General features: G+C 44.8%; 2 protein-coding genes and 1 non-coding gene across 3 annotated transcripts; all 3 read left to right on the forward strand.

The window, feature by feature from the left end:
* Positions 1-393: 393 nt before the first annotated feature.
* LOC126474271 (larval cuticle protein F1-like) lies at positions 394-3,682 on the forward strand. Its single transcript, XM_050101735.1, has 2 exons — positions 394-426; positions 3,188-3,682. The coding sequence occupies exons 1-2, from the start codon at positions 412-414 to the stop codon at positions 3,680-3,682; spliced, it is 510 nt and encodes a 169-aa protein (XP_049957692.1). The 5' UTR covers positions 394-411.
* A 1,200-nt stretch (positions 3,683-4,882) lies between these two features.
* Positions 4,883-4,957, forward strand: Trnas-cga (transfer RNA serine (anticodon CGA)). Its single transcript has one exon. It is a non-coding gene; the product is annotated as a tRNA-Ser (tRNA).
* Positions 4,958-17,331: 12,374 nt separating this feature from the next.
* On the forward strand, positions 17,332-23,418 carry LOC126474092 (uncharacterized). The gene is made up of 2 exons (XM_050101511.1): positions 17,332-17,490; positions 22,875-23,418. Exons 1-2 carry the CDS (start codon positions 17,476-17,478, stop codon positions 23,280-23,282), a joined length of 423 nt encoding a protein of 140 aa, XP_049957468.1. The 5' UTR covers positions 17,332-17,475; the 3' UTR covers positions 23,283-23,418.
* Positions 23,419-24,208: the final 790 nt, after the last annotated feature.

Genomic DNA, 24,208 nt, shown 5'->3' on the forward strand with positions numbered 1-24,208 from the left:
CGCGAACCATACGCGACTGGAACAGGAAAGGGAGGTAATGAGAGTGGCACGTAAAGTGCCCTCCGCCACACACCGAGGTGGCTTGCGGAGTATAAATGTAGATGTAGATAAGGTCATTATTGCTCAACTGATATCTTTGCCTTAACTGAAACTAAAATGATCCTCATACAGTGGGAAGGCTATACGTGGACAAATATGCATTTTCGGATACTTGTGCTAACAAAGAGATCTGCAGAAGGCGAGATGAGGGAAGGCCGAACCAAACGACACGGCCAGGGGACAGTCCACCTAGGCAGGAAAGGCCAGCGACCCAGTCAGCCTGGTACTTTCACGAGCCCAGCGGGGCGTATATAAGGACGTGTCCGCCGGTGTCACGGTACAGTTCATAGCAGCTCCAACAACAGCTCCGCCATGAAGGTCCTGCTGGTGAGTAGCTGTCGGGCGTCGTGTGATTTCGCTGCATATATACCTAGTTTCCATTGGGCACCTAATTTCCACTGGTGTTTTCCCATTGTGGCATAACTAAATAGCCTGAACCACAACTGTTTCAGTGATACTCGTACGCAGAGTTTTGAACTCTAAAGTTGCTAACAGAGTTAGTGGAACACAGAATCTCACACTAAAGGCACAATTACTGTATTAGAATCTACGTCACGACTGTCACTTTCGAAAAACCAGTTTATCCTACCGTGAGTGTAGCCAGTGAGTTTGTAAAGTTTTCAATAACGGTACTATTTATCGAATCCCACACGGAATAAGCTGTAAATAACATTCAATTAAGATAAAATGTTTTCGTAACCATATCGACGCATTTTCTAGAACGCGGCACAGAATTTGACAGAGTAGTAAACTGTACTTATAACTGTTTTCCAAGTTTTTATAATGAGTGTGTGATATAAATTTGCTCTGGCAAACAACCATGCTAATAATATACGCCATGTGATTAGTACACAATCGTTGTTACTAAGAAGAAGGTAACAGACAGGTCTCAGGTAATGTAACCAAGGAAAACATGTCTATGGGAGGACATAGGTGCATTTAAGGAATACTTGCTATGCTTTACATATACCACACTCTTCTTCACTTGGTAAGGTATTTCATCTTTAGATAGGAAAACTATGAGACATGTTGCTGACAAAGTGCTCACTTGTTACCTTCCTTGCGCATAAGAACAGCTCAGTCAGTTTACCGCCAGTGCTTCATGCGGTACAACGCTGTAATCAATGGATTAATCGTAAAATACATGTAAACTGGCAACATTACATATTTGTCGGTAAATGCATATCGTTAAATGTCAGCGGAATTTTTACTGGGCTACTGTGCTGCTTTATCTGGTATACATGTCCGCCCCCGGTAGCTGAGTGGTCAGCGCGGCACAATGTCAAACCTAAGAGCCCGGGCTCGATTCCCGGCTGAGTCGGAGATTTTCTGGGTGTTGTATTGTCCTAATCATGATCAGTTCATCCCCACCGACGTGAAAGTCACCGTAGTGGCGTTAACTCGATAGACTTGCACCCGGCGAACGGTCTACCCAACGGGAGGCCCTAGTCACACGACATTTAAATTTTACTTTCATTTACCTGTGATCTTGTATGTAAGTCACAAACATATTACCGAGACAAAAGTATTCCCGAAATTTCATTAATCTAAATTAACTATTTTCTGTTCTGACGATTTCTTTTCCGTCAGTGTACTTTGCAACAATAAAGGATTACAGAAAGTATACACAAAAGGATTATTTTCAGCACTGCAGAAACTAAGTTCTGCATTGTCACTCCTGAAATTTATCATATAACTTAAGAAAGAGTATGGTTACCACAGGTGCCCAGCTGACGTAATAATTTAAAAGACTTAATACAGACTTCAACTGCTATTATTCGACCCAGAGAGATATAAGTAAAGTAAGTAAAGCTGATAAACACAGATATGAAATGTTGACCAAGGCAAGTAGCAGAAAGTGAATATTCAGTGCTAACGGTCTACCCGACGGAAGGCCCTAGTCACATGACATTTGCCTCTGATATACATCGTAATTAATTATACACGAGTGTCACTAATACATATGCTCAAACGATTTCAATATGTGATATTCCGTTGAGATATGTGGATGTCGCCCATTAACAAAAATTCATTCTGTCTCAAAATTTCCTACTGATCAATATAAAGGCTCCTTCGAAAAAAATTAAATTTGTTTTCTACTACTACTACTACTAGGCTAACTACTGTTTAGCTCTACAGGATCTTTATACTGAAATGTTTCCCACACCACCTTGTGTTGTCCTTCTATGTGTGTAACTGTATGTTCACTGTTGTTGGTAAATACATACAGCGTACACAGGGCGATGTGTGAAACTGATAGCGATTACACGCTTCCGTTGTTGTAAAATCTGCTCCAGTGCTGCAGATACCGTGTTGAGCTGAAAGTGGTAACCAAAGTACGGAGAAATATTCTTCGGGGCTCTGCTGCATAGCAATGAGATTGCTTTCAGTTCTGAGAAATGACCAGGTACAATTGTGGATTTGAATGACCCATGAAGTGACTTCTTTTCCGAAGGAAACATCGAACTATTTAACTAGAACTGGACGCTCCCGTCGGAACTGTTCTCAAGCTGGTATTTATTATTAAATCACAATAGAAGTATATGCAGGTTGTAGAATAACACGTACCTTCTTGAAATAAACAATATTAGACTGTTCTGTTAACTGATTTCCTTCCATATACACATATATTTTACAATGTGAATCAAAATCTCACAATGGTGTCGATTTTTTACATCACAAGAATGGCTCTCCTCTTGTAAAATTACTCTTAACAAGAACAAAAGCTCAATATCCTAAGAATAATTACGTGAGCGCTGACCTCCACAGAGTAATAAACAATATCTCTGTGTCTCTCTCTCTCTCGCACTGTCACAGAAAGTTCCGCTGCATGATACATCATATCAAATACTCATCTATTGTTTTTTTGGAATATATATTTTTTCCGTAATTATAACTGACTACAAATTTCCAAAATTTACTATCTCACTCCTTTTCACTGTTCGTGCTCGTAACAGCTCAATAACCTTAATCACCGACAAATGTTATTGTATTTTTAACTGTCAAGTGCCCAGAGATGAGGACAATCAGGACACATTCTACTTTGTGATCTTTTAGCATACAGCAAGTACCAACCCGGTGTCTGCAGGTACTCCTCGTCGAAGTCCTTGCTGTGGCCGTGGCTAGACCTGGCTATCTGGGCGCTGCGCACAGTGTAGTCCCTGCCGCCCACGCAGTGGTGGTCGCGCCCCACGCCGTCGTCACCGCCCACGGCGTCCACCAGGGCCTGGCCGCCTACGGCCCGGCGCACATCGCCGTCGGCCCCGGCGGCTACGTGCAGGACACCCACGAGGTGGCCGCCACCAGAGCCGCCCACCTGACCGCCGTCGCCCAGACGCAGGCCCGCGACGCCCACCTCAACGGCGCCGCAGCGCACGCCGCGGCTGCCACCCACGCTGCTGCTGCCGCCCATGCTGCCCCATTGGTCGCCGCCCACGCCGCCCCCTTGGTAGCCGCCCACGTCGCCCCATTGGCCGCCGCCCACGCTGCACCCCTCGTCGCCGTTGCAGCGCCAGCCCTGCCCACAGCGCACGGTCTTTTGGGTGCGCATGGTGTCGCCCTCGCTCACGGACACCACTGGTGAAGTGTACCAGCAGTTGTAACTTAAATGATGTATCATAATTTCGCCCGCATCTCGTGGTCGTGCGGTAGCGTTCTCGCTTCCCACGCCCGGGTTCCCGGGTTCGATTCCCGGCGGGGTCAGGGATTTTCTCTGCCTCGTGATGGCTGGGTGTTGTGTGATGTCCTTAGGTTAGTTAGGCTTAAGTAATTCTAAGTTGTAGGGGACTGATGACCATAGATGTTAAGTCCCATAGTGCTCAGAGCCATTTGAACCATTTATCATAATTTCATGCCAACTTCATCTGCCTATCGTCTGTTTTACATTTTCATTAGTTACAAATAAAGCTGTTCTTTAAAATGTGGATGGGCATTCTGGTGTTACCTTGGAAACATATTTTTCTACTGACCTTGTTTATTATGAAATCTTGCTCTGACTTTGAACTCAGATGCCAAATTACATGATCGTAGTCCAGAAAGTAAGTTCCGATTGGCCCTAATTGGAAATTACAGTGAAAATCAGAAACATTTTGGTTTGCAAGAGTTAGCTACAGATACATCTCTACATAGTCGCCGCTCCGACTTAGACATTTGTCGAAGCGTTATTCTAAATTTCCAACACCATCGTCATAGAAGGGAGCCGCCTGTGATTTCTCTACATTGCGCTATAGCACTTAGCCTTCGCCCAAGAGTTGCCTTCGTATCCAGCGTTTCATGTGAACAGAGATGATACTCAGGACGAGCCAATTAGGGCTGTGTTGTGGGTGATCGAAACCTTCCCATCGAACAAGCTGCGGGAGCGTCTTACTGCCCCTGCAGAGTACGGCTCAGAATTGCCATGAAGAAGGAAGTGCGTGGCAGTTGTGTTAGGTGGGCTGCATTTATTAAGGCGAAGCCTCTCAGCGGGTCATCCAACTTGGCGGGAGACATCATTGTTGTCGTTGGTAGAGCACTTGCCCGCGAAAGGCAAAGGCCGTTAGTTCGAGTCTCGGTCAGGCACACAGTTTTAATCTGCCAGGAAGTTTCATATCAGCGCACACTCCGCTGCAGACTGAAAATCTCATTCTCGAAACATCCCCCAGGCTGTGGCAAAGCCATGTCTCCGCATATCCTTTCTTTCAGGGGTGCTAGATCTGCAAGGTTCGCAGGAGAGCTTCTGTAAAGTTTGAAAGGTAGGAGACGAGATACTGGCAGAAGTAAAGCTGTGAGGACGGAGCGTGAGTCGTGCTTGGGTAGCTCAGTTGGTAGAGCACTTGCCCTCGAAAGGCAAAGGTCCCGAGTTCGAGTCTCGGTCCAGCACACTGGCTTAATCTGCCAGGAAGTTTCATCGTTGTTGTAGACATCTTCATTCGCTCACAGTGCTCTCACAACTGAAAAGAGCGTCTTGATGCGATCGGTGGCCATACTAGAGACGCTACCCAACATATCTATGCAAAGCTTCATCGGGTTTACACTGTGGTGTCCATTTTGAGAGCGATCGGTACTTACTTTCAGGACAACCCTCGTAACTAGGCACTTAAATCGAATTCGAACGTGAAATTTACCGAGAAGCTTGTAAGAATATTACACAAAATTAGATTGCCATTTAATCTTCTCCATTTCATCCAAATTACTTGAATCGTTCAGGACCCAGGCAACTAATATTTCAATCATTCAGACAGTTGTGGCCGTTCATGTCAGACAGCTTGATACAATTGTACTGCTGACCATTAAAACTCCAACACCAGGAAGGGTAGCAAATAACAAAATTGTATTGACTCTTAACCGGCTGCGAATCAAGTCAAAACGAGCTTTAATGACTGATATATGTACATTATTCCACGCTGCTTCAGCTCTGTGACAGATCGAATCATTCGTAGAGGCTGACCAGTGGCGGTTTGCTAGTGTCTTGGCAAACCGTGACCAGATATTTCCACTGAATGGGAGATAATGAGAACGTGCTGGGCAGGTCAGCAGTCGAACACAAATTGAGGTAGTCTAGTGCAGTACTGGCGACATTTGGTCCCAATGGCATCTGGTACCAACACAAAGGTCCTGGACCGTTTGATGGTGACAAATGCTGTCTGGCAAATTTAGTTCTCCTCTGAAGCTATAGGCAACACGGGGACTCGTCTGCATCGAAGACGTGCCACTCCTCCCGTTTCCGGTGATGTCGCTAGACCCACCACTGTGAGCACACATTTCCCTGCTGCTGCGTCAAGAGCAACCACAGCAATCGTAGCCCTGCTCAGTCCGTGGTCCTACAGAAATCCTCGCACTGTCAATGTGGATACTGTTCTAACCGTAAACAAACCAATTTCCTGTCTGAAAATACTGAATAAATATGCGTGAACGAACGAAGAGTAAGTACGTTCTTTCAGTAGCTGTTCACATGAGGACGTTGAAGTCCTGCATGGCGCTGAGTGTTTCACTCTTGAACCCATCGATTCCTTATTTGCATGACAGTCGTCTCGATAGGCCACGGACCTGCTGCTGCCGAATTCCCTATATCCTGTGGTAAACGCTCCTCCTTCGTAGAAAGAACAGACACCACATGGAATACGTAGCTGTGACGCATTATATGTGAATTGAAGGAGGAGAGAGGGGGGCGGGGATGAAGGAAAGGAAAGAGAAGGGATTAATAATTTAGCTACATCGGAACATTACGCAGAATCAGCGGCGACGAGTGAAGGTACACTACTGGCCATTAAAATTGGAACACCTCGAAGATAACGTGCTACAGACGCGAAAGTTAACCGACAGGAAGAAGATGCTGTGATATGCAAATGATTAGCTTTTCAGAGCATTCACACAAGGTTGGCGCCGGTGGCGACACCTACAATGTGCTGACATGAGGAACGTTTCCAACCGATTTCTCATACACAAACAGCAGTTGACTGGCGTGTCTGGTGAAACGTTGTTGTGATGCCTCGTGTAAGGAGGAGAAATGCGTAGCATCACGATTCCGGCTTTAGGTCGAATTGTAGCCTATCGCGATTGAGGTTTATAGTATCGCGACACTGCTGCTAGCGTTCGTCGCGATCCAATGACTGTTAGCAGAGTATGGAATCGGTGGGTTCAGGAGGGTAATGCGAAACGACGTGCTGGATCCCAACGCCCTCGTATCGCTAGCAGTCGAGATGACAAGCATCTTATCCGCATGGCTGTAACGGATCGTGCAGCAACGTCTCGATCCCCAGTCAAGATAAGGGACGTTTGCAAGACAACAACCATCTGCACGAACAGTTCGACGAAGTTTGCAGCAGCATGGACCACCAGCTAGGAGACATGGCTGCGGTTACCCTTGACGCTGCATCATAGACAGGTGCGCCTGCGATGGTGTACTCAAAGACGAACCTGGATGCACGAATGGCAAAACGTCATATTTTTGGATGAATCCATGTTCTGTTTACAGCATCATGATGGTCGCATCCGTGTTTGGCGACATCGCGTTGAGCGCACATTGGAAGCGTGTATTCGTCATCGCCATAGTGACATATCAGGCGGCGTGATGGTATGGGGTGCCATTGGTTACACGTTTCGGTCACTTCTTGTTCGCATTGACGGCACTTTGAACAGTGGACTTTACATTTCAGATGTGTTACGACCCGTGGCTCTCCCCCATCATTCGATCCCTGCGAAACCCTACATTTCAGCACGATAATTCACGACTGCATGTTGCAGGTCTTGTACAAACCTTTCTGGATACAGTTCGACTGCTGCCCTGACCAGCACATTCTCCATTTCTCTCACCCATTGAAAACCCAAGCGTATCAAGGCCGTTATTACGGCCAGAGGTGGTTGTTCTGGGTACTGATTTCTCGGGATCTGTGCACCCAAATTGCGTGGATATGTAGTCACATGTAAGTTCTAGTATAATATACTTGTCCAATGAAGACCTGTTTATCATCTGCATTTCTCGTTGATGGAGCCGCTTTAATGGTCAGTAGTGTATGTACTGGACCCTAACTTGAGTCCAGGATCTCCTGCTTACTATGCAGGTGCGTCATCTGGGACGTCGTGCTATCTAAACTGCGGAACTATCTCGGTACGCCTCACAGTCGACCCGCATTGCCACCGAGCGCCGCCTATCCGCAGTCACTGCCAATTTCTTCCATGTTCGCTACTTGAAATTCCCACGGGAGGTCAGACGTATTTGTGTGTCCGCACTGAAGAACGTGGACCCATTGCCCATCTAGGCGAATCAATTATATGAATGCCAGGGGCGGTGGCAATCCAATGGAACATCATATTACATTCGATAAAATGATTTCATAAATCAATGGATATATTACTTCTACATCTACATCTACATCCATACTCCGCAAGCCACCTGACGATGTGTGGCGGCGGGTACCTTGAGTACCTCTATCGGTTCTCCCTTCTATTCCAGTCTAGTATCGTTCGTGGAAAGAAGGATTGTCGGTATGCCTCTGTGTGGGCTCTAATCTCTCTGATTTTATCCTCATGGTCTCTTCGCGAGATATACGTAGGAGGGAGCAATATACTGCTCTACTCCTCGGTGAAGGTATGTTCTCGAAACTTCAACAAAAGCCCGTACCGAGCTACTGAGCGTCTCTCCTGCAGTGTCTTCCACTGGAGTTCATCTATCATCTCCGTAACGCTTTCGTGATTACTAAATGATCCTGTAACGAAGCGCGCTGCTCTCCGTGGATCTTCCCTATCTCTTCTATGAACCCTACCTGGTACTGGTGAGTAGTATTCAAGCAGTGGGCGAACAAGGGTACTGTAATCTACTTCCTTTGTTTTCGGATTGCATTTCCTTAGGATTCTTCCAATGAATCTCAGTCTGGCATCTGCTTTACCGACGATCAACTTTATATGATCATTCCATTTAAATCACTCCTATTGCCTACTCCCAGATAATTTGTGGAATTAACTGCTCCCAGTTGCTGACCTGCTATATTGTAGCTAAATGATAAGGACTCTTTCTTTCTTTGTATTCGCAGCACAATACACTTGTCTACATTGAGATTTAATTGCCATTCCCTGCACCATGCGTCAATTTTCTGCAGATCCTCCTACATTTCAGTACAATTTTCCATTGTTACAGCCTCTCGATATATCACAGCATCATCCGCAAAAAGCCTCAGTGAACGTCCGATGTTATCGACAAGGTCATTTATGTATAATGTGAATAGCAACGGTCCTACGACACTCCCCTGCGGCACACCTGAAATCACTCTCACTTCGGAAGACTTCTCTCCATTGAGAATGACATGCTGCGTTCTATTATCTAGGAACTCTTCAATCCAGTCACACAATTGATCTGATAGTCATTATGCTCTTACTTTGTTCATTAAACGTGTGTTCATTAAACTGTATCGAACGCCTTGGGGAAGTCAAGAAACACGGCATCTACCTGGGAACCCGTGTCTATGGCTCTCTGAATCTCGTGGACGAATAGCGCGAGCTGGGTTTCACACGATCATCTTTTTCGAAACCCATGCTGATTCAATATTTTTTTTTATAATTTTGTAGCAATATAGATTGGAACGTATTTCAAACATATTTTAAAGAAAGAATAAGAGTGTCAAATAGCTATCTAAACCAATAAATATCATTTAACTCAAAATGGGCGTCTTATTATTTATTAATAGACACTGAATGTATATTTATGTACGAGTATCACTTACAATAACCAAGAAAGCTAAATATGCCGGGTATGCCTACCAACACTCAAAATGCTGACCCATGACAAAAACTTTGATATCGCTGGACATCTGGATCAAATCTTATCATATTCCCAGGCACACACATTCTGTAGATACGTTTTCACCCTCAACTCTGAAACAGTTACCAAAAACTACTTTATGCAACTTTTACCAATTCGTCGGTGGAGGACCCCGCATCTGTCCCTTTGTTAAGCGATATACCATTCTCCCCAACCACCTTCACCCCCCCCCCCCTCCCCCACCCTTAGCCTCCCCTTGACAGACTTCCAGAATTGCCCCTGATGAATGCATGTTGTCTGCTGTTTCGTATGCATCCGTGACATGGATGCACCTTCTTCAGTGCGGATGCACAACTACATCCGACCTCCCGTGGAAGTCTCATAATGGTGCGCATGGAGGAAATGGACAGGGATTGCAGACACGTGGCGCTCCGTGGGAATGTTGGTCGGTCATAACGAGTGCCAAGATAGTAGAGGACTTATGACACTGTGTCCTGCATGGCGCAGTGGTTGAGCATCTACCTGGTGAGCAGGACATCCTTGGTTCGAAACCTGAAGCAATAAAATTTTTTACTCGTCGCTGATTCCACGTAATGTCTCGATGCAGCAGAGGTCAGCAATCTCTTCCCTTTCATTTCTCTTCTCCGTCCTCCACCTTAAATTTACATACAATCTCACTGTCTTCTTATAAGGAAACAATATTCCATAGCGATACCCGAAAAAGAATTCATTTGTGTAATCCGTCCTTATGTACGAAGTACTCATGACACTACTCCCACATATTCTGTGCAGTAACACTGAAATGCTTAAATAACTCCGCATGCAGTGCATCTCATGCCATTTTGACACTTACTGCACGCAACCTTCACCGGTTTGCTTTTCCGTTGTCCGCCCCTTTTTACCTGAGAGGTCAGGGCGACGGAATGTCATACCCAACGCCCCGGGTTCGATTCCCGGCTGGGTCGGAGATTTTCCCCGCTCACGGACTGGGTGTTGTGTTGTCCTTATCATCATAATTTCATCCCCATTGTCGCGCAAGTCACCGAAGTGGCGTCAAATCGAAAGACTTACACCCGGCGAACGGTCTACCCGACAGAAGGCCCTAGTCACACGACATCTACATTTTACTTAGATTAACCTGTACTCTTGTATGTTAGACACATAAACGTATTATCTACACAAAAGAATTCCCGAAATTTCATTAATGTACGCCGGCCGCGGTGGTCTAGCGGTTCTAGGCGCGCAGTCCGGAACCGCGCGACTGCTACGGTCGCAGGTTCGCATCCTGCCTCGGGCATGGATGTGTGTAATGTCCTTAGGTTAGTTAGGTTTAAGTAGTTCTAAGTTCTAGGGGCCTGATGACCACAGATGTTAAGTCCCATAGTGCTCAGAGCCATTTGAACCATTAATCTACATTACCAATTTTTTGGTGTTGCGATTTCTTTTCCGTCAATCTACTTTGCAACACTGAAGGATTACAAAAATTATACACAAAAATGATTATGGTTAAGCGCTGCAGAAACAAGGTTCTGGATTGTCACTCCTGAAATTTATCATATAACTTAAGAAACAATATGGTTATCAAAGGTGCCCAGCTGAGGTAATAATTTAAAAGATTGAATACAGACTTCAACTGCTATTATACGGCCCAGAGAGGTATAAGTAAAATAAATAAATCTGATAAACACAGGCATGAAATGTTGACCGAAGCCAGTAGCAGGAAGTGAATATTCAGTGCTAACTTTCCGGTGAGGTCCGCAGAGACAATTTTAGCGAGAAGTTGTCACCAAATAATGTTTTCCACTGTGATCATCGTGGAATAACGGTGGCGCGTGCCCAGACTAATCCACTTACGCTAACTCCGTTCTTAAGGAGTTACTCGAAATTAACAGCCGGGTCTCGACAGCAGGAAGCCCCCATCGTTGAAGGCGCCAAGTAGAAATTTCTCATTCGACCACAACATAGAATCGTAAGGGAAAAATAGCGCCTCTATCCCATCCCCGGTGTTGGCATCTGTTTCAAAGGTTAGGAATTCTTACAACTGCTTCACAGTACATCTACTCAGTAATGAAATTTTTTCTCAACAACATGGACCAGTTTAAAATCAACAGCGACATTCATGATTACAATACCAGAAAAAAGATAGACCTACACTATCCTTTACTCAACCTAGCTTTGGCACAGAAAGGGGTAAAATATGCTGCTATAAAACTTTTTGATAAATTACCAGATGAAATAAAATGTCTGACAGACAGCAGTAATGATTTCAAAAACAAATTGAAATCATACCCCCTTGACAACTCCTTCTATAGCATAGATGAATTCTTGAATATGAGTAAATAAATCTGGGGATATAATGTATGCATTTTTGTGCCATTTAAGGGAATGGGATAGATAACAAATATTTAGGTATAACATTATAATGTAAAAAAAAACTTGTTTTCTTTGCGCAATTCTTCTTCCACATCATAACTGTTTTTCCGTGCTATTGATCAATGGAACACGAACAAACTTTAGCACGCGACTCACTCCGGTAGCGTGACCGACCCGCATTACCCGTCGCGGAAGGAAACATGTTCCTACGAGTTGAGCAAAGACACAGTAAGGGAAACTATTGACGGTGCGCCTTGCACGGATCAGATACTGTATACGCTTGTTCTCCCTTCCTATCGACAACATTTATCCTTGATAGGTAAGAAAATGTAACAGGACAGGAAATGACTATATATAGTATGAAGTACAAAACTTCGTGGCAGATTAAAACTGTATGCCGGATCAAGACTCGAACTCGGGACCATTGCATTTCGTGGGCAAGTGCTCTACCATCTGAGCTACCCAAGCACGACTAACGCCCAGTCCTTACACCTTTACTTCTGCCAGTACCTCGTCTCTTACCTTCCAAACTTTATAGAAGCTCTCCTGCGAACCATGCAGGACTAGCATTTCTGGAAGAAAGGATGTTGCGGAGATATGACTTAGCCACAGCCTGGACGATGTTTCCAGAACGAGAATTTCCACTCTGCAGCGTAGTGTGCGCTCATTCAAGTATAAAGTACAGTCCGCCGAGCTATGTACATTTGCCTACAGAGTGCATATGAAGTGGAAGGTCCCATAAACTGTTGCTCCTAGGTAGTTGTATGAGCTGACAAATTTCAACTGTAACTCACTGGTGTTGTTGTAATACCTAACTCAGTACAAAAGGTGATCTGTTTGAAATACATGATCAGTTACTCAGAACATAAACTAATGTTATAATCGTCAGACGAAAGATAACAAAGAGATAAATTAGATGATAGCTTTAGTTTACACGTAACAGACGCTAATCACACAATATTTAATTTTCTCTGTACCAGATGTTTGTAATTAAAGTGGAGCTGCAAACAGGGTTCCAATGTGGGCTGCAGTTGTCGTATGACACCGAAACTTGGTAGGTATTATAATGCGTTAATGCGGAATCAATTTACGCTGAAATAAAATTGTTCCAATTTTGGCAACCAGGTGCAAATATGGCGCTGTTATTGCAAGAAAGATGTACAGAAATGTTTCCGTGTGTAATAGATCAGGAACGGGACGTGGTCAGAAAGGGTCAAACAAGTGGGAAGGCCGTGATGTTGGTCTTATTATTAACTATAGCTTACAAAATTTGTTAAATATGAACACCGAAGACGTCGACGATAAGCTGTATCCGTAAGACGACGTGATCAACAGTTGCTCGCAGTGGTTCCGATGGAATCTGAGCACCTTGTTCCTGTGTACTGGCCTTCAGGTCCCTGGCGTTCTTTTACATAGCCCCTGCGGCAAAAGTCACGTGGATTCAGATCAGGTGATCTTGCAGGCCACGCATCTGGAAAACCTCGGGAGATAACACTTTCGTGAAAGGTTGCGTTAAGCAGATCTTTCACTGGTTTCCACAGAGTTGCGCTCGTCCAAAGCAGGAATCACTTGCTGCAGAAGATGTCTCGATAACACACATACATCACGGTACACGTGGCAGGTCCTAATGCGCACTCTAGTGTAGAATACTGCTCGCCCATACGTCATCACATCAGACTCCGAATCGGCAAGAAACGGAAGAGCAAATTCAAAATATTGCTCCGGATCATGAGGTTTCAGTTGCTGCACTGCCTGGATTTCGTACGGGTACCAATTCAAAATAGACCACAAAACTTGCCATTCTGTTGACCGCGGGATGGACAATTCTCGCGACCCAGCGCGAGTACTAACACCGCTCGGGGCACGTGTGCTGCATGGTCAGTTACAACAACAGCAACATCTACAATAGCTTCCATCGGGATAAGACGCCTTCCTCTGTCAGGTGACGCACGAAGCCCACTCGTGTTTTCGAATTTCATTATCATCTTCTTTAAACCATTTAATGACATTGGGCCTCTCCTCACGTCTTTCACTAGCCGATACTCTCTCAATGAAGCAATGTAATTGCTGCCGTTCCCATAAAACAGTTTCACTAGTAGCTCACGCTCTCTCTCTCTTCTCGATAACCATACTGTTCACTCGAGTTTTGATTTGTGAAATGACAGTGCGGATGTCATACACAAACTGTAGAGCGCCTAATATGCACTTCGTAGCCACAACAAGAACTAATATGTTTTCCAGCGTACATCGGTTAAGCATTAGGGCATTAGCATTATCAACGAAGTTTCGCTGCCGTGCGATAGTTATAGTCCACAGTAGACTTCCGCGAGCAGCTGCACTCCAATTACAACAATCCGGAATAAACAGTGTGGTCTCCTGAACGAAGCAAAACCTTCAAGTGAGCTAAAATGTGCACGGAAGGGGATAAACCAGTTTTCCGTTAATTTCTCGCCCTGTAATGTTAGTTACCGCTCCTATTGTAAGTAGGCTGTTTAGGTTTTTATATTGTTAACGCCAAGTACCGCTCTGTATGAAAATCACTGGCTGTGCTGTGTGCAGTCTGTGGCTGGTTGGCATTGTTGTAACATTCGCTATTGTAGTGTTGGGCAGTTGGCTGTTAACAGCGCGTAGCGTTGCGCAGTTGGAGGTGAGCCGCCAGCAGTGGTGGATGAGGGGAGAGAGATGGCGGAATTTTGACAGCGGACGATCTGGACGTGTGTCCATCAGAAAGAGTAAATTTGTATTATTGGATATCATATATAATGACTTTTGGACGCTATTAAGGTAAATACATTATTTGTTCTCTATCAAAATCTTTCATTTCCTAACTATGCCTATCAGTAGTTAGTGCCTTCAGTAGTTTGAATCTTTTATTTAGCTGGCAGTAGTCTGAGGAACAAAGATTTTGGTGAGGTAAGTGATTTGTGAAAGGTATAAGTTAATGTTAGTCAGGGCCATTCTTTTGTAGGGATTATTGAAAGTCAGATTGCGTTGCGCTAAAAATATTGGCTGTCAGTTTAGTGTTGATTAGAATAGGTAAAGAGCGAAATGTCTGAGTACATTCAGTTCTGCTCAGCTCTTTGAAAATCAAATAATGTAAGAGGTTTACCAGCACAGTAATTTGTTAATTTTTCTAAGGGGACCTTCCACTACTACATTTTCTAGCGAGCAACTGACGATGTTTTGACGACTTAGACAGCCATGGATCACATTTTGCTCTCCATTTGGACTCCAAAACCGCTGTGCTGCTGGTCCAAAACATGATTAGTGATAAACAAATAAATTACATAATTTAGTACTTCACGCACATACGTGCCTGATATGAAACGGCCCACTCTTTCCGCATACTATATTCTCGACCAACATTCTCTCATAAAAACAGTATTTTTCCTTCTTTCCAAAGCCTCTGCACGTTCTTACGATATTCCCCGTAGAAAATGTGCAATTTTAATTAAGTTGGCGTACACTAATGTGGTACAAAATGAATGTCATACCAAGAAGCATACCGTGCTTCTGAACAACACATAAATTCTGCTCGCACTAACTCAACTCGGCTTTGAGCGACCTACGACAAAGCTTTTACGTTTCTCGAGCTGTAATAAATGCTAACAGTCTGTTTAATGGTGCCGTTGAGTATATGGATGAAGTTGTGATCAAGGCTAACTGCGTTACTGTCGTACAGGGACATTCCAACAGATCGCCAGAAAGACAATCTCAACAGAGATTGCCGGCCGGAGTGGCCGTGCAGTTCTAGGCGCTACAGTTTGGAGCCGAGCGGCCGTTACGGTCGCAGGTTCGAATCCTGCCTCGGGCAGGGATGTGTGTGATGTCCTTAGGTTAGTTAGGTTTAATCCGTTCTAAGTTCTAGGCGACTGATGAGCTCAGAAGTTAAGTCGCATAGTGCTCAGAGCCATTTGAACCATTTCTACAAAGATTATCGTAACTTTCACGTGCGCTAATGCAGACGTTACAGAGAGTGTGCTGCATATTTAGCTCAACAGAAAATGTAAATAATTATTAAGCCACCCACGATGATTCATGTGTCAGACAACAATGAAAAGCTACCGTTTTTATTTATTACGCTACATTTTTAGTTCCATTTTAATATAATTGTGGTGCAAACAATGATAACTAGTTCAACCAAATTTCATTGTGGTGCACTGCATTAAGAGAGTGCGGATTTTTGCCTGTGTACTTGTACATTATTTTTACAGAGCAAACCTGTCTTAATAAATGTATGTAGTGAGTATTCTCCTAACTTTTCCTGTTTTCTGAATAAATATGGCTCTGAGCACTATGGGACTTAACATCTGTGGTCATCAGTCCCCTAGAACTTAGAACTACTTAAACCTAACTAACCTAAGGACATCACACACATCCATGCCCGAGGCAGGATTCGAACCTGCGACCGTAGCAGTCGCGCGGTTCCGGACTGCGCGCCTAGAACCGCTAGACCACCGCGTTCGGCCTCTGAATAAATATGAAGAGTGTGTCTCTTACGAAAGGAAAGTAGGAACAAAATGAGCTTGACATAGTAATAATGTTCTGCTTTATAACGCGTGTAATAACGCACTTCTGCATGTCGTAGTTTTGCATGATGTTTATAATTGTGACACATATTTTATCTACCCTGCATCCAGAGGAATAGCACAGCGTCCAGTTTGCCTTTAATGCATGTGGGAAAACAAGAAAGTTGGTAGACCTTGAACACAAATGCCTGAAATATTACTTCAGCAACCAGACAGCAGAATCAGTGAAACTACTTGAAGCAATGGAACTTCCTTTGATGTATGCCCTGGGAAGATACAGTTCCATTATCAAGGACTGATGTTGGAGACTGTGACTTGTTAAAACTAAATAAGGGGCACACGAGGAACATGCTGTAGCGTGATTTCATTCCAGGAAAAAGGAGCGGAAAATTCGAGGGAGTTTTTCTCCTAGAGACATTGTTCAGTTACAGTGCTGCTGTGTAACGTAGTGTTAAGTGGAGAGGATCGTTTGAAATTCGACAAATGTTTTAACGTGCGGAAGAAGGAGATTTATTCCGAAGAATTCGAAAAAATATTTGGTTATATATTATGACATGCACAAGTAATAATCATTAGCATGGTGACATTATTAAACTTGAAGTTAAATATCGCTAAATATACGAGTATATTTGAAACTGTAAGGAGTTTCTATTTTGTGTTTGTTTATTTCGTACAGGGCAGGCTAATGTATTTTTAGCGAATATTTCCGGAACTGTAGTTCACATTTATGGTGCGTTTAGTGCATATACATATTTGCATCTGGACAGAATTTCAACGCCTATAGCACCGCGCACCTTAACAATATCCATTTAGTCTCACGAGAAAGCTAATATAACAAAAATAATTCATGAATACGAAAGATGTCATCAGAACGAAGTGAAGTGAACACACTTGGACCAGTGTGTCTTTTAAGTCGAACAATAGAATACAAAGAGAAGAGGTTCTGTTTTAAACAAAGTTTCTTTAACGATACATTTCAGGACGAGAACAGAGGTTAATATTCAGTAATTAAGTAAAATTCAGAATTTTCCTGCTGGAGTTAGGACACTTTTACTACGGAACTGTAGATGTTTACAAGTTCGTAGCGCGATTCGGCGTGGCTTCACAGACATTGACTTGAATAGAACCTGGAAGGCCACGGTCAGTGGGACCGTCCCTTTCACAGCATCAGAGTTCAGTATAAAAGCTGGTGGCCTGCGCTTCTACCGTACAGTTCTCAGCAGCTGCAACAACCAACCTGCCATGAAGACCTTTCTGGTGAGTAGCGATCACCTGCTTCAACTGCAAATGTGTGGACATTCATTCTCGTCTCTGTACGATGTATTTGTGAGGATAGGATTTCATTCATTAACTGAAACCAGTATGTCTCTTACATGATTGACTTAGAGCAATTAAAGAGAAGGAAATCTTCAATGTGGGCCCTTAGAACGATACGGAAGGGTAAGAGGCAGCTTCTCCATAGTTATACACCACTGGCCATTAAAATTGCTACACCAAGAAGAGATGCAGATGATAAACGGGTATTCATTGGACAAATATATTATATTAGAACTGACATGTGATAAAATTTTAACGCAATTTGGGTGCATAGATCCTGAGAAATCAGTACGCAGAACAACTGCCTCTGGCCGTAATAACGCCCTCGATACGCCTGGGCATTGAGTCAAACAGAACTTGGATGCCGTGTACAGGTACAGCTGCCCATGCAGCTTCAACACGACACCACAGTTCATCAAGAGTAGTGACTGGCGTATTGTGACGAGCCAGTTGCTCTGCCACCATTGTCCAGACGTTTTCAATTTGTGAGAGATCTGGAGAATGTGCTGGCCAGGGCAGCAGTCAAACATTTTCCGCATCCAGAGAGGCCCGTACAGGACCTGCAACATGTGGTCGTGCAATATACAGCCGAAATATGGGGATCGAATGAAGGATAGAGCCACGGGTCGTAACACATCTGAAATGTAACGTAACTGTTCAAAGAGGTGACCGAGACGTGTAACCAATGGCATCCCATACATCCACGCCGGGTGATAACGCTAGTACGGCGATGACGAATACACGCTTTCAATGTGCGTTCACCACGATGTCGCCGAACACGAATGCGACCATCATGATGCTGGAAACAGAACCTGGATTCATCCGAAAAATGACATTTTGTCATTCCTGCACCCAGGTTAGTCGTTGAGTACACCACCGCAGGCGTTCCTGTCTGTGATGCAGCGTCAACGTCCCCATCTGTTGACTCAGGGATCGAGACGTGGCTGCACGATCCGTTACAGCCATGCGGATAAGATGCCTGTCATCTCGACTGCTAGTGATACGAGGCCGCAGGGATCCAGCACGGCGTTCTGTATACCCTCCTGAACCCACCGAATCCATATTCTGCTAACAGTCGTTGGATCTCGACGAACGCGAGCAGCAGTGTCGCGATACGGTAAACAGCAATCGCTATAGTCTACAATCCGACCTTTATCAAAGTCGGAAACGTGATGGTACGCATTTCTCCTCCTTACACGAGGCATCACAACAACGTTTCACCAGGAAACGGCGGTCAACTGGTGGTTGTGTATGAGAAATCGGTTGGAAACTTTCCTCATGTCAGCACGTTGTAGGTGTCGCTACCGGCGCCAACCTTGTGTGAATGCTCTGATAAGCTAATCATTTGCATATCACAGATCTTCCTCCCGACAGTTAAATTTCGCGTTTGTAGCACGTTATCTTCGTGGTGTAGCAATTTTAATGGGCAGTAGTGTAGATGGTATTACTTTTACCTTTACTGTAGAACTCGCTCGAAATTCTGCCATGATATCTCACTATACAATGAAAAGCTTCTGTTTAAAATGAACGGGGAGGTAGAAATTGTTCCAGTGTGAGTTACTACTCTTTTGCTAATAGTAGGCAATACTGTAGTATGGACACTGTGACGTGGCAATCGGCCGCGAGAGTAAACAAAAGAGGGAAGGGAGGTGTTATGGAACAAACTCCGCCTCCCTCTCGCAGGGCTGCCAATCAGCAACGGTGTTCTTTGCTTTTGCGAATGCAGAACTGACGCACCGTGACAGGTATGGGACAGCTGTGCTCCAATCCCATGATAGACCAGCATGATTCTCTTTCACTACTTTCAAAATAAGAAAAGAAGAAGAGTAATGCTCAACATAGAGCAAAAGGGGTAAGACAGAGTCTTAAGTAACAGTTATAGCTTGCTGAAGTTGCAGGTATTGTAAACGAGGCACTTGAGGCCTGACATCTTGTAGTACCTTAGAGCGAAAGACTTACATAGCCATAGTTCAAAACAAGCTTCACCTAAATCTGTCACGTGTCCGTATAATTATGCTCATCTTGTATGTACTGAATTTTTACAATGCTCAATAGTGGTCGAAAGCGAGTACCGTACTGGTGTTTGTCAACATACATAAAATCTTCAATTCACGTAAAGTTCAGTATACTTTGTTGATGGCATCTTGCCTACTTGTAAAAAATACTCGGTCGGTGGTAGTGTATAGCGCTGATAAATGTACCGGAATGTGCTACGTTGTCGCTACTCTTGAGGACTTTAGTGTATCTCGTAACGACTATTTCATCTTTCTGAAAAACGACGTTAGTACTGTGATACGACACATAGTGACCCGTTCAACGTCGCAGGAGCTGCGAAAAACTGAATTTTCGCTGCGTTGCTAGGATTCAGCGCACCACTCAATCGAATGTGCACTTATGTTTAAGACATCATACACTGACGCAAGAAAATCACAACACTAAAAAATAATTAATATTGAGTACTGAAATTTAGGGAATACATTTTTCTAGGTAAGTGATGAACATTGCAAGATCACAGGTTAATGTCAGCGTGAGATAAATGGCTCTGAGCACTATGGGACTTAACTTCTGAGGTCATCAGTCCCCTAGAACTTAGAACTACTTAAAGCTAACTAACCTAAGGACATCACACACATCCATGCCCGAGGCAGGATTCGAACCTGCGACCGTAGCAGCCGCGTCGTTCCGGACAGAAGCGCCTAGAACCGCTCGGCCACAAAGGCGAGCCATTCGTGTATCAATGCTTTTAATCTGCCCCGATGACTTCTTGTCCGATTCAGTATCCAACAGAATCGCGACGGAAAATGAAAACCCGATATTCGCTCTCAGGGAATTTTAATTAGTTGATGATGCATTGTGGAAGTTCTCTCCTGGCATTGATTGGTCCAGGCATCTTGAACATTTAAATGACAATTCTGTAAACTGAGTGTTCTATATCACAATCGTTTTCTAGACCTCAGTCGCCAGGGAACTAACAACGAATTGCGTTTGTCGGACAAATATACTGTTTGATGAGTTGTGTTGGTTGAGTGAGCTGTGGGGCCAAGAACAGAATCAGTTCGGAAGGACTACGTGGTATCCACGAAATTAGTGAGCAGTCATCAGTATTGTTCCGTTGTCATAAATATGTCTTAGGCGTAAGAAAAACTGCAATACACGTCTTGTAACTTTTTGATTAGGCTCAAAGAGTTTGTTGATAGCTGTCGCATTTGACTTGCTTCGATAAGCGGTTATGAAATTATATCATTTACATCAACATCTACACTCAGCAAGTCAGCTTACGGTGTGTGGTGGAGCGTATTTTGTGTTCCACTGCCAATTCACCTTTTTTTTGTTCCAGTCGTGTATGGTTCGCTAGAAGAACGATTGTTAGTAAGCCTCCGTGAGGAATCGATTCTCTCTGATGTAATTTGCATGGTCTTTTCGCGAGATGTGGCTGGCTCTGAGCACGACGGGACTTAACTTCTGAGGTCATCAGACCCCTGGAACTTAGGGTTACTTAAACGTAACTAACCGAAGGACATCACACACATCGATGCCCGAGGGAGGATTCGAACCTGCGACCGTAGCGGTCGCGCGGTTCCAGACTGTAGCGCCTAGAACCACTCGGCCTCTCCGCCCGGCTTCGCGAGACGTACACAGGAGGAAGCGGTATATTGTTTGACTCTTCAAGGATCGTATGTTCTTAAGGCTTTAACAGTAGACCGTACCTTGATGCAGAACGGCTCCCTTTGAGCGTATGCCAGTGGAGGCAGAGGAGCATCTGTAAAGAAACGCACCGCTCTTCTTCAAATCTCCTCTCACAACTCTTTGGTATGGATCACAGACTGACAAGCAATATTGGGTTATTGGCCGAACTGGTGTTTTCTTAGCTGCTTCTTTTGTTGATCAGTCCCCTAGAACTTAGAACTACTTAAACCTAACCAACCTAAGCACATCACACACATCCATGCCCGAGGCAGGATTCGAACCCGCGACCGTAGCGGTCGCGCGATCCTAGACTGTAGCGCCTGGAACCGCTCGGCCACTCTGGCCGGCGTAACCTTATGGTGGAATCACAAATCGACTAATATTTTCTTGGCATTATGTTTACCGGTGTCTAAGCTTATTGTATTACACTATGACCAACCAGCTGAACCCCACTTGCCACTACTGCCGTCTACTGCAAAACTACGGAAGCAAAGTTGCGGACCTAATCCATTTTTGGTTGCTTCGTTCCACCAGGTACATGAGGCAAGAGCAACCCATTAACGCTTTTTCCCTCCATTAGCAACTCAGGCACTGAACTGTGGACACTCTACACTGAGAGGCATACTCCACTTAATGGTGCAATTGTGGCTGTGCGGAAAACATCAGGTCGTAAAGTTTGTGACGTGCTTATGGCAAGAATCTTCGAGGCAGAGAAAAAAACGACCAACACACTGACGACTTCTCTCCATTCAGAATGAAATGCTGTGTATTCTGTTAAGGGGGTAGGATGTCAGACGGGCCGACTTGGAGCAGGAGAGGCACCACAGGACACTTTAATTTCCAGTGTCTATACTTTAACAAATAAATTCATAAAACTTTGTCAGCAACACCAGGAAGGATTTAGCATTCACATCCATCGCAGTGGAAGTTCGAAATCATAAGAAAGTGCATTTTTTTCCGGGCGAAATTTCGTAATTTTTTCACTTACTAATGCCTTCATTTGTTGCTATAGGTACACTTTTCTTCATAAGTTAAAGAGATTCTTCGATGAATTTTTTACAGCATACAAACCATACTCACAAGGGTATGAAACTGTAGAATTTATTTAATTTATGAAAAAACGAATGAGCTTTTATATTTTAAACTTCATGTTTACAAAAAACACAGATTTTCTAGTTAATTCCCTCTATTTTTACCACAGTTTTTAATAGATATGTAAAATTCTGGAGTTTCATACCCCTTTGAGTATGGTGTGTATGCTGTACAAAATTCATCGAAGAATCTCTCTTACTTATGAAGAAAAGTGTACCTATAGCAACAAATGCTGCCATTAGCAAGTGAAAAAAATGATGAAATTTCACATGTAAAAAAAATTTATTTTGTTATGCTTTCGAACTTGCACTGCTGTGAGTGTAAATTCTGAATCCTTCCTGGTCATGCTGACAAAGTTTTATGAATTTATTTGTAAAAGTATAGACAGTGGAAATTAAAATGTCCTGTGATGCCTCTCCTGCTCCAGGTCGGCTCGTTTGACGTCCCCCCCTTAACTAGCAGCTCTTCATTTCAATCGCACAGCACTGAAGCGTAGCACTGTTGCACTAGTTCAGCGGATGACTCTAAGCCATTACCCGTTGCAGGTGTTCCTTGTAGCCGCCGTCGCTGTTGCCACGGCCAGGCCCGGGTATGTGGGACTCGGTGGCGGCCACGGTGGCTTTGGAGGCGGTCACGGCGGCTTCAGCGGAGGGTACGGCGGCGGCTTCAGCGGAGGATACGGGGGCGGACACGGAGGCGGCGGCGGCGGACACGGCATCCACGCCGGCTACGCCTCCTTCGGCCCCGCCCACATCGCCGTGGGCCCCGGCGGCTACGTGCAAGACACCGTGGAGGTTGCCGCCCACAGGGCCGCCCACCTCGCCGCCGTGGCGCACACGCACGCCCGCGACGCCGCCGTCAACGCCCACGACGCCGCCTTCGGCCACGGGGGCGGCGGCTACGGGCATGGAGGCGGCGGCTACGGATACGGCGGGCACGGCCACCACGGCTAGACGGACGCGTGCTCCGTCAAGCATAACACCGGACCTCGCATCACGACCGACCCCTCCACGAGAGGGAGAGCACTTCAAATACCAGCACCAGATTTAACTATTTATTAAAATAAATTTATATGTTGCAGCTAGAGAAGAGTTGTTTTACTATTCTTAACCCCAACTAATGAAATTCGATGGCTGTACTACGCTGCTGTAATTTCGATATTGCCAAGTTTATTTATTTAATCGTATGGCTAGGGCCCCCCGTCGGGCAGGCCGTTCGCCGTGTGCCGGCCTTTCAAGTTGACGCCACTTCGGCGACCTGCAGTCGATGAGGATGATAGGATGATGATGAGGACAGCACAACACCCAGTCTCTGGGCGGAGAAAATTCTCCGACCAAGCCGCGAATCGAACCCAGGCCCAGTGGACTGACAATCCGTCACGCTGACCATTCAGCTACCGGTGGCGGACGATATTGTCAAGGACAAGCATTCGACACCATGTCAGGGCATCGTTACTATGTGTCAAAAATGGTTCAAATGGCTCTGAGCACTATGGGACTTAACATCTGTGGTCATCAGTCCCCTAGAACTTAGAACTACTTAAACCTAACTAACCTAAGGACATCACACACATCCATGCCCGAGGCAGGATTCGAACCTGCTACCGTAGCAGTCGCGCGGTTCCGGACTGAAGCGCCTAGAACCACTCGGCCACCGCGGCCGGCCTACTATGTGTCAGTTACGGTATTATTGTATCCTGCTTTATAGCAATAGGGGCAAGAGATGAGATCACTGACGTAAGTAAAACTTCCTGACAGATTAAAACTGCGTGTCGGACCGGGACTCGAACTCGGGACCTTTGTCTTTCGCGGGCAAGTGCTCTACCGGTAGAACACTTGACAGTAATATGTAAAAAATCCACCTCAGTTGCGAAAAGGTA

This window comes from Schistocerca serialis, chromosome 4 (genome assembly GCF_023864345.2).
Source record: "Schistocerca serialis cubense isolate TAMUIC-IGC-003099 chromosome 4, iqSchSeri2.2, whole genome shotgun sequence".
Lineage (NCBI taxonomy): Eukaryota > Metazoa > Arthropoda > Insecta > Orthoptera > Acrididae > Schistocerca > Schistocerca serialis.